At 30.4% G+C, this 12,224-nt stretch overlaps 2 protein-coding genes across 10 annotated transcripts in view; one reads left to right on the plus strand and one right to left on the minus strand.

Moving 5' to 3' along the window:
- Nucleotides 1-12,224, plus strand: part of LOC144853804 (peroxisomal carnitine O-octanoyltransferase-like) — a 159,707-nt gene that overhangs the window by 6,876 nt on the left and 140,607 nt on the right. The window lies entirely within an intron of this gene.
- Nucleotides 54-12,224, minus strand: part of LOC144853814 (signal-transducing adaptor protein 1-like) — a 45,887-nt gene continuing 33,716 nt past the window's right edge. For 3 of the 9 annotated variants that reach the window (XM_078711657.1, XM_078711656.1, XM_078711654.1), the window contains 6 exons: nucleotides 12,000-12,042; nucleotides 11,206-11,295; nucleotides 10,136-10,189; nucleotides 7,956-8,206; nucleotides 4,784-4,849; nucleotides 54-2,801 (listed from right to left, as the gene is read on the minus strand). In XM_078711657.1, coding sequence (XP_078567783.1) covers nucleotides 4,799-4,849; nucleotides 7,956-8,206; nucleotides 10,136-10,189; nucleotides 11,206-11,295; nucleotides 12,000-12,042 — 489 coding nt within the window. In that variant the 3' untranslated portion in view covers nucleotides 54-2,801; nucleotides 4,784-4,798. The remainder of the gene's footprint in view (nucleotides 2,802-4,783; nucleotides 4,850-7,955; nucleotides 8,207-10,135; nucleotides 10,190-11,205; nucleotides 11,296-11,999; nucleotides 12,043-12,224) is intronic. The other 6 variants (XM_078711658.1, XM_078711659.1, XM_078711655.1 and 3 more) reach the window with 6 other exon arrangements.

The following is a 12,224-nucleotide window of genomic DNA, read 5'->3' on the forward strand; positions in this document are numbered from 1 at the left end:
TTTATTTCTACCGCTAAGACACAAAGAAACTTTCAAATGAGCTTTTGTCTGGTTTTTGTCTTGTTTATTTGAAAATACAGATATAGCTTAAACACTAATTGACCAGATATAACTTAAACACCACACATCATTTATTTTTAATTATCAAGTCTTCAATTTCCCATTCTTAAATTTTTATATGAAAACTTCAAAATGTGTGAGAGAGATGACACAAAATTGAGTTTTTTGTGGGTTAAATTAAAAAACAAATCCATCCATCTCCATCATTTATATAACAATTATATCCCATTGATGATGGGAAATATTTGTTTTAAATTTGCATTTTGTTTATATCCAAGTAATAATTATATAATTGTAATCTACTAAAACATATTTACATATTAGTATTCATTTCATTAGCTTTAATTAGACTAATTAAGTCACATTATTAAGTAATTTTTAAATATACAAACGTACAGTAATGGCCTAAAATGCTTAGAATCGTTTTAATAACATTCATTTTCAACAACAATATTTACAATTAAATTTTACAAATTGCTTGAAAAATTAAAAAATAAGATTATTGTTACAATATTAATTAATAATACATACATATTGGCAAGTATTTTATTTTATAAACAGTTTACAATTATCGTAAAAAATATTATAAGTATGCATAAATAATGGTTATATCACCCTCTAGGATCACAAATGACAGGTCAAAATGCAATCATACCCTAAGCCATTTTAATTAACAAAAATAAAATCATGATGCTTATAATTCTCAACCAGTTGAGGAAGTAGATAAGAAAGTATGGCTAAAAGTATGACAGCATTTGGTAAATTGACCACTTAAAGCTTTCCAAGTACAGTACAAAAATAAAATCAAATATGGAAGAAATAATAAAGTTATCTACATGAAAAAACACATTTATACTCAATTTGTTGAACATATTCAAATTATATACTGTATTGGAATGCAAAACTATTAAGTTGGCCAAAACATAAACATATTGAAGCGTTACAAGGTGTTCCAAAACTAGTTTCGATATGTATCAATAATTTAAGTACTAATTGTTATTTTCTTATTCAAAACTCAAGTCTAACCACTTCCAAATCAGTCATATCCTATCAGGTACATATTTACACTCCTGTGTGGACATCATATGACAGAGAAAGTATCAAGGGAACACCACTAGCTTAGTTACAGTATATCACATTTATTTCCATTCAACATTTTAATCGTAATTTCTAACTAAATAATAATGGTAATAAACAATCCTACATTGATATTGAAAATCAAATATTAAATTCATCTATTAAACTGTGTACCTAGAATAATTTACATATTTTTCCTTTTAAATTCAAGCAGATTTTAAAGACAATTTTTAGATTCAGTGGCTCAGCACCTATCTTTGAATATTTAGTGCACTATTCTTTTTTCGGGTCACATTAGCGCTTTGCTAAAAAACGTTCTTTATATTGTCTCCGAAGTATCTATGAATAATATTCATATGATCTGACAAATTGTCAAAGCTATTTTAAACGCAGATCTACTTTCATATTTACTATCTCACCCCCAGGATATGCTTTCAAAAATATATTTTAAATTGAAATGTTAAATTGAATAATTGAAACATCCCATGAAAGTGACGTAAAATAAAAGAAAGAAGAGCAAGCAGATGACATGAAACATATGGGTCAAGTACTACTCACAAACTCATGCTCATTATGTAGCTATATTTACACAATTATTTGCAAGTTCATTTTAAATGTGTCAAACTACTCACAAAATATAATCCAAGAGTATATTATTTGTGTTAAAACTACTTGATTTTAGAATCACAATTTCACACTTTAATTATCGCTATCTTGTTTGGAAGTACATTCCGTTTTTCCAAAATTCTATATCAATTTCAATGTAGCATAGATCACGCAATAAAAGATCACTTGGTACAAACAACTTCTCATTAATTATTTTTGAAAATTACTTTTACAACCCCAAACAATTATATCAATCAATTATATAAATTAAAATATTCATGTTAATTACTTTAATTAAATGCAATTGAAATGTTAATGTTTACACCCCATTTGACCTCGCACAGCCACACACATTCTATATTATATATATATATATATACAGTACACACACATTTCCACGAGTGTGTTTTAATCCTAATTAATATTTACAGAATGGTTTGGTCCTTGCAGCCTAGTCAAATCCATTACCATTAATTTTTTCCTCAAATAATCTTACAGATGACCCAAAGTGCTTTAATTCATTTAAAATTTACTTTTTTTACTGATGGCTATGCCATGCTTAGATAGAAAACATTGGGTGAATCAAGTATATGCTCTCATTATTTTACAAACCACTATTTACAGAATGGTTTGGTCCTTGTATGGTAATACAGTATATTCAGTTCATGTATATCATACAGGGTAAATGCATGTGTAACATACAGTTGTGTTGATTCCATCTTTTCAAATCGGGTACAGCACAAAACAATTTATATAGTAACTGGGATGACAACTTTGAGCTGGGCTGTGAATGATGGCAACATCAATAAATGACTGCAAATTATGATGATTACATAACAAATACATGGTTCATACTCAATTCTCATTTTTACTTATTTGTAGTTGATATATATAGTATATATAGTATATATATTTAATATTTTAATCTTCCATCTTCATTGAATAAAATGAGCTCACATATATATGTTGATAGGCAGTGCCATGTGAAGCTTTATCCTCTCTTCATGTCGTTTTTATGTTGAACTTCTTTAAAATCTGTGAGAGCTCGGAGTCAACATCTAAAACAAGACAGAATATCATAATAAACACAATTTAATTCAATTCAATTCTTCAATATTAATAACCAAATTTCGAAAAAAAATCTGAAATGTTATTTGTAGGTGCCTATATAAGCCCATTTAATAAGATCCACAGAAAACTCTAACAAAACCAGTATATACTTCAGTTCTCAAAATAAATTCTCACAATCTCTCCTTTTCAAAGAGTAAAACTAGAGAGATTGTATTTTCACTATTCCTCATAAAAAGCAGACAGGAAAAAATCAGAAGTTGTGCGTTGACTGAAGGCTTTCAGTGGTTTTCAGAGAGTTTACTGTACACTTTTAGCAAGCATTTCATTAACTGCATATACATTAGCTATATAGTGGAAAACTTTATTATTGCTGTTAATATATGAGTAAACATCTTGCCTGAACATTAATATACCATTATAATGAGGTGTAGAACTAATTAAACTACTACTAACTCTAAAAACTATAAAAAAGGAAACGTATCAGGAAAAAATATCATCAAATACCCCTCCAGGAAACATATCATCAAATACCCCTCCAGGGAAAAATATCATCAAATACCTCTCCAGGAAAAAATATCATCAAATACACCTCCAGGGAAACATATCATCAAATACCCCTCCAGGGAAACATATTACCAAATACCCCTCCAGGGAAACATATTACCAAATACCCCTCCAGGGAAACATATCATCAAATACCCCTCCAGGGAAACATATCATCAAATACCCCTCCAAGGAAACATATCATCAAATACCCCTCCAGGGAATCTCCTGTACATTAATCTTTCTTTAGGAAATCATAACTTGGAATTAAAATTGAGTTATATACATAAAAACTATAAAAAAGGAAACGTATCAGGAAAAAATATCATCAAATACCCCTCCAGGAAACATATCATCAAATACCCCTCCAGGGAAAAATATCATCAAATACCTCTCCAGGGAAAAATATCATCAAATACACCTCCAGGGAAACATATCATCAAATACCCCTCCAGGGAAACATATTACCAAATACCCCTCCAGGGAAACATATTACCAAATACCCCTCCAGGGAAACATATCATCAAATACCCCTCCAGGGAAACATATCATCAAATACCCCTCCAAGGAAACATATCATCAAATACCCCTCCAGGGAATCTCCTGTACATTAATCTTTCTTTAGGAAATCATAACTTGGAATTAAAATTGAGTTATATACATCCCTTTATTATATAACTTGACTTACATACACATTATAGTGAAAAAAGCATTAATATTAGTGGTATTTGCACTGTAGATTAGTAGCAATATGACCTATATAATAATGCATGTTATAATATGAACTTTACTTCATACTCAAATGCTATGGCAACATATGACTCTCTCAACACTTTACTCAAATCCACTATTACACACGTTTACTTACACATTTTTACCCACTCTATTGAATCAGTATAAAGCAGGATAGAAATTCACTTTTGACCAATCATAAGCCACCATTGTGAAAGTATATATTTTAATAGATTTTACTAGACTCTTAGTTATATTGATGAAATTTCAAATTTAGTATTGTTATTAATGTACCATATATAATTTCTTTGCATAAAAATATATTATCTTATTATAGTTAATTGTTTGTGTTTAATTTCTTAACTTATCATCTACACTGTTTATAGCCTGTTATATATGTAATAATTTACTGAATTAATTGTTCATAATTCACGAATTATTAATATTATATATTATAAGTATTAAGTTTTATTGATTATTAGCCAATATAAATTGAATATATATGAAGTATGTGAAGCTACCACAAATAATATAAACATTACTACAAGGAAGAAAAATTCAGAAAAAGGATTTAGATGTTTACCAGAAAAACAATTAAATAAATATCTGTTAAAAAGTCACTGTGTAGAAAAAAAATTGAGATAGACTTAGCACAAATATATACACATTAAACTACCCTATACTACATATAAACCTGTCACTGCTGTTGTTACTGCTTCTTATAGTCCTTATAAGCAACAAAACTTGTATGGTAGCGTGCCTATAAATAAATTCACATTTAATAAATTAATAATTTAGTTGGCAACCTTTCACATGCCCTAAATAACCAGCCTAACACAATTTTATCAATATAACTTATAGTGTTCACCTCCAGCATCAACCGGTAATTACCTTCACTTTTATTAAATTAAATTTAATTAATTAATATATATCGCATTCACTCTGCAAGTCTATTTTTGTGGAAGCAAAGAGAGATAATAGTTGAAATATTATTTGACATTTACATAAATGAAATACTTTATCCTTTTCTATTTATGGTATACAGTATAAAGCGATACTAATTTTTATTATATAGAAAAAATATATATATAGAATTTAATATAGAAAAGAATTGTAATTTTTTGCTTAATATTAGAAAAATTCTAGACACTAGTTAATCACTAAAAAGCTTCTAAAGATTTTCTACAGAAGCTGAAAATTTAAAAAATAAGAATTGAGAAGTTGTCAAAAGATAGCTTTTAATTATTAGTTTCACTCATTAAAATTGACCAATAAGAAGCAACCATGGTGAAATAATACAGGTATATACTTTCATATACTTTAACAGAGATAAATTTTTAAAAATATAATATAACTTATGTTTATCAAATTTAAACTGGTTAATATAAGACTCGCAAATAATAAAAGTTATAGATCAAATCAAACAAAAGGTTTGTTGTTCACTGGTTCTCCTGTTTATCGTTACAAAGGAATTATAAATAATTGCATCATAACCGAATTGACCTTATTGTGCTACGACATCTAATCTATATATAAATTCAGTAAATCACATGTTACTTCTAGAATTTTTAATCGATGGTATATAAAGTTGGTTCACACTTTCGGTTGGTTTATACAAACATATTTCTTGGCAATGAATGAAACAATTCTTATAATAATATAATAATTAGTATACCGTAAATCTTCTAATAGTAACCCACACTCTAATAGTAACCCCATTCTAATAGTAACCCACCTTATAAGTCAATCTATAATAATAACCCACTACTCTAATAGTAACCCATGGGGGTTACTATTAGAGTCACAAAAACCTATGATGCAGCCATATTTTGAAAATAAGGAGATCATGCATGTTGATCTGGGGAGTGGGGAGGATTGAGTGTTTTTGAGTTTATAAAATAAAGTTAGAGTTAAACCAAAACTGTTTTATTATTTTGCTATGAGTTGCTGACCGGAAAAGTCGGGGGTGGGTTACTATTTTCGGATGCCTAATTTAAGATTAGTAACAGCAAGGAGTCACTCAAGTAGAAAAATGAGCTAACTTGGCTTCCTAGAGCCACACAATAAACAAAGTACAGTAAATTAATAGTAATAGTAAAATAAACTTCTTCATTTGGCCTTTACACAAACGTCAAGAAGCAACTGTCAGTAATATAGTTTATTTGTATATTATGTAACAGTATCTAACAGTAGGACCTCCCACACTCACAGTAATACAATTTATTTGTATATATGTTTATATTATATCTAACAGTACCAACACTCACAGTAAGAAATTCAAATGGCGACCAAAAGTGGTTAATAGGTACAGTATTGTATAGTATTGCAATACTATATCTTAAGGTTTTAAGTTTAATAGGGCCCATAAATTTACCTACTTGTGTTAAACCATGGAGGTATACCTCCATGGTTAAACCAAATAATTTGATCTCGAAAACGGCAATAGCAGTTATGTTGTAACTTCGCCAGCAGATGCATGTATATATGTAGTTGTGCAACAGACTTTGGTCGAGTAGCGTAACTATGCACGATTTTATGAAATTCTTAAATTGACTATAAATTCAGCCTTTTTCAAATGAAACTTGGACACACATATGCTTCATGTCAAGGGTTATCTTCCTGTATCATCAGCAAAATTTTGAACATTTTTTGCATGTGCACGCTTTGAAAGTTAATAATGCTCAAAATGTTGTATAGTTGCTGCATTAAAAAAAAAATTGTCTTTCTGTTTTTGCCAAAATCCGTTGATACAAATTGGGGGAAACCCGGTATTTTTGCTGAAAAGTTAGGAGTCTTCCATTTGTTTTGGCCTTACGATCGATCGTGAAAAGTGGGTGAAGTACAGAAGAAAAATGAAAATATCAAACCGTGCGCAATGCATGTTGGGATTTATAGTGGGCCGCTAAAATTATTAGTAATTATTTTTACATTAAATGTAGTTTGTGATCTTTAATTAGATCTAAAAACGTAGGGAATGGGACTTTATGGTTGTTTTAGTAAGTTTTTTAGATCATCAACCACGAACAACCTTTTAGCTTTTTGTTGTGTTCTATATTTGTAATATTTTAAATTTTCTCTTTAGATGAATAAATGAAGTGAAATGAAAATTAATTCATATAATAAACAAGCCTATACTTTGATTAAATTGTGTTAGATTTTAACCAATTCTTGTTTGATGTATTTTCATGAGGAAAATGACACTATTCACTAGATAATGTCAAACACATTTTGAATAACTTTTACTGTTATATTAAATTTAAATATTGAGCATTTGTAATCTACAGTACCGTTCAATAAATTTAATATTTTAAGCATTAAAATTAAGAATATTAGTATTAACTGCTACAGCATGCTTTTGAGTTTGCTAATCTTAGGCAGCAAAATGCAGTGTTAGTTTGTAACATCAGTTTGTTATTTAGGAAGTTTAAGGATTCACAATAGATAGATATACATTGTGGATTTAGATTTTTCTAGTAAAGTTTAGTTTTAATTTATCGATTCAATTTCTAAAATGGCTGAGAGGATCACACCATTTAGGGAGCTTTCAATTTTTCTCATAAAAAATGGTTCAAATGCGCATGTTTATATGCCCATATATGGAAATGATAATGTCATATTACTACCATATTTGGGCATGTCAAACTGAGTTAAATCTAAAGCTTTCTATTATACTGATGACAGTCAAATAATTTACTGCTAGTGCCAAAATACTGGAACTGTACGTTAATATGAAATGAATCTTTTGCTATTTAAATGAATGCATCCACAATGCATAACTGTCAATATGATCAGAATTTGCTAAAGCTCAGCCTGTAATTTCTTTTCTTTTCTGCTGCGCATGAGCAGTAACAAATTACCCAACTCACTTCCAGATATGTAGACATATTATCATCGTTACTGTTATTGGGCGACGTTGCACCCACATTGTTAACTGTTGTTCCTCTGTTGGAGTCTGATATCGACATACGATTAAGATCATGCAGTGTAGAACTATCGACAGTGATAGGTGCCTGTTGCCCATGCCAAGAATTGCCATGCGCTAACGAACCTGCAGGTCTTAATGTCTGATGTGAGGTGGTTGGCCGTGTGGCACTTCGGGTTAAACTGGTAATAGCAGCTGCACACAAAAAAATAAAATGGTTCATTTACTGGAACCTACATTTTACTGTATAACACCTTGCTTAGCATCATATGCACACATATTATCACATGGTACCTTACCCTAAAAGGCTACTTTAAACAAAATCGTGTTGACAGAATGCTTACACAAAAACCGCAGTATTTAAAGCCTAATACTGCAGTAACACTTGAATACTCATGAAAACCATTAATAACCAATTAAGTCGTATTCTATAGACTTATCTAAAAAAACAGCACATTCTGTGGAAAAAAAACATTTTTACAACACAATTGAAAAGAAATAAATAAATATCAATATCCTTTGTAGCTTTAGAGTATCTAACTATAAATTAGAAGTGAGGTAAAGTGGTTATCCGTGATGATCGGTGGTGTAATGCACTCCTAAGAGCTCCTTCTCTGGGTAGTTGCATTGGGGCTGCTCATATGCTCTGGGGCCCCTGTGTTTAGCCAGTGAGCACTCATAGCCATTACGTCACCGATGATGATATTAGTAAATTTTCTATATAAAATATTAGTTAAAAACCACTTTTCAAATTATTTACCAGCTGTTAGAATGTAAAGTAGGATGAATTTAGGTTTATACATATATATATATATATATTTTTACATAAGACTGTACAGATAATTAAATAATGTTTTACATGTCTATCGATTTTCATAAGATTTATAAACCTAGACAAGCTCACACTTCAATCATGATTATGTTAAAATTATGCATTTCCATATATATATGTATACAAATACCCTATTCAGACGTGTAGCAATTTTTAACACCCATTCACACTGTACGATTCGGTATAACAATTGCTGTTTTAAGGGTCTCAACACCTGTTTGTGCCGGCAAATCAAATCTTACGAAACATTGACTTTGATTTGATTTGCCAGTGTCGGATCGGAACCACAGCACATTTCACAGCCACTGATTGGCTAAGGTACATTACTTTAAACTATATAATATTTGTGTTCAAAATGCAACATAAATCAGTTGTGTAATAGTCAATAAAATCACAACCACCACTGATGACACGTATGAATAGGGTATTACTATATAATCTGAAAATGAAACAGCTAAGAAATGTTTAGTAAGTAGTGAACCAGTAAACATCAGTAGCCACATTCACATAAGATTTTATCATGATATTGATTATCACATTAGCAGGAAGAGCGTTCACATAGAATTTAACATCGTGATATAAGTATACTAATGAGGTGATATAAGTATACTAATGAGGTGCACTAATGCGTGAATTGCCAAACACACATTTGGAGCACACGTGGGAAGGGATTGTTGATTTGTTTTTGTAGTGTGGGCCTCTATCTAGTAGTAGTAAGATAACAAATAATATTATTAACTAATAGGCTTTGTCCATGGTTCTCTTGCAGATGAGCCATGGCATCTTTGCCTCAAATATTTCGTGTCAAAAAGTAGGCCTAAGTACTACTATTTTAAAATGACTTTAGTAGATAGAGTATGGATCATAATAAAAAAACTTGATCAACCTAAGCTCCTTTGATATAGTCACCTTGAAAGGAATGGTCTAGTGCTTCCCTTGGACTTGGATGGAGTTTTGTAGTCTTCTAGTGGAAGGCATTGCTTCTTTGTAAAGTGGTTAAGGAGGATCACCCTCTAACAGATGTTGCACATGTGAATTATAACACAGAATTTTGAGAATTAATTTAAATAGTTAAATTCCTATTATGTACACTATTACCATTTAATTATTATAAACTAGTCATGCATTTAATAATAATTATTTCTGAAATATTTCAATCAAATTAGAGAAAAACACTTTTTTTTACATTCTGTTATTTTGCTTTCTTTAAACCTGTATTAGTAAAATAGATATAAACAAAGTGGTGCTTTAGTGTAACAAAGTGGTGAATGTTATCAATTTGTTTTACATACAGGATGTTGATTTAACAATTGGTTCTGACTGTCGACGTCTGGATGGAGGTAATTCTATCAGGTAAAGTACATTATAATTGATCAGAAAAGAAAATAATCAAGTACTAAAGGACAATTTAAACAGACGAGCGGTAACGGTGGACGAAAAACCACATCACTAGTCTCATTCATACAGAATTCTTGAGTGGTGTGGTAGAAAGTAGGTGTTTGTAGTCCTTGGGGCTGTATGCATGTTGCACTACTGGCCTGGACTAGACATTTGATGGCTGACTGTCGGTAGACCTAGAGCAGCTAGGCCTGGTTTTAGATGTCCAGTATACCAGTCATCGTCACTTTTTGCCTAATAAATTCCCAAATGTATCTTTTCTTTACACTTTTTATACAACCAACCAACGTTGTATAGTTGTCTGTATTTCTGAATGATAACAAGTTCTGAAACTGGACTAGGCCTACTACGACACGAGTCATATTATTGACATATTGTCTTGATGGATGCATGCAAAACAGTTGTTGATAGATGACGTCACATCAATCATGTTGTTGATTGCCCAGAATCCAACATTACCGCGCAATATTTTGGCAAAATAGAATCTGTTTCTATCCTGAGCGGATTTCCGCTCAACTGCCTGTACTCTCTGCATTCTGTTCAAATGATCATAAGGAATAACATATTCTATGTTTTTGTTTTCTTCTTACCGTTACCGCTCGTTTGTGTAAATCGGCTTTAAATGTACAAATAGTATCTAGTAGTGCAACAGTTGACACTTTGTAAAACTAACTTGGACTCTCTAATGACCACATAATTGCCAAAATAAATACGGTAATATACAGCAAAATATTTACAAATTTTGGATAGTGTTGAAGAATAAAACAAAATGTTTTCAAAATAGATTACAGTTATGTAATACTGTACTACCAGAAGTAAGAAAATTAATATAAATTCATGATTATTAATCAATACACATGATATTTTAAATTAATTATAGATTGTTCAAACTATGAATGAAATATAATTTGCTGATAAAGATCACAAATTAAAGGGATGAATCAACTATGATGGTGATTGTTACCTGGTGGTCTTCTTACAGTATCTGACACTGTTTGTCTCCTCTTTGGAGTTGGTGGAGGAGGATCATTAGGAACATCGTCAAAATGTGTTTCTATAAAAAAAAACATTGAATGTTTACCGAGCCAACAACATCAGCATGGGTTCAAGGACAATCCACGGATAAAGACAAGTCTTCTCGGATAAAGACTATTAACTGTAGGTCCAGTGTATACAGTTTTTCAAGCCGAGTAGGGGGTTACCCCAGTGAAGTGGTTCACAAAATAGCCCCTGTATCAGCACACACAGATAGTACAGTGATTAGTTTACTATTGGTAAAACAGATATGTGCCACATGTGCCTTAAATACATAAAATAATAAAATAAATTGTTTTGATTATTATTCGATGTGTATGTATTTATGCATGTGTATTTTGTGGCATAGTGCATAGAATACTGCACATACACAATGCAAGATATCACTACTTTAGTCTTCATAAAATACAAAGAAATACAGAAATTTTGATCTAAAAAGATATGTATGATGTGTATACATAAACAAACAAATAACGACAAGAATTATTACAATAATAAAGTAACAATTATATACATGTACATCTAATCTAGGTTGCGAATAGTCATAATTTTATGTATTTACTATTACTACATAGATTAGAAACAGTATAGTACACATTACATTGTTCATATTCCTATTATTCTTATTATCATTGAACACAGTACGTACATGCTTGCACTATGGAAGAAATGTATTTATTAGGAAATTCATCTAGTATAAAACTTAATTGCTATAATACTTACCTGGTACATTATAATAGCTTACATGTTGAGGACTTCCTCTATTCTATAAAGAGAAAAAAGAACATAAATAGTAAATAACAGAATCTTATCTAGAAATAGATACCATAATAATAATAAAGTATTACAATGTATTAATTAAAAATTAAACAAATACAATACTTTGACTGTATAAGCCCACCGTGGGTACAATAGAATAGATTCTTATCATTTGATTGGAGGATTGTG

This window comes from Antedon bifida, chromosome 10 (genome assembly GCF_963402885.1).
Source record: "Antedon bifida chromosome 10, ecAntBifi1.1, whole genome shotgun sequence".
Taxonomy (NCBI): domain Eukaryota; kingdom Metazoa; phylum Echinodermata; class Crinoidea; order Comatulida; family Antedonidae; genus Antedon; species Antedon bifida.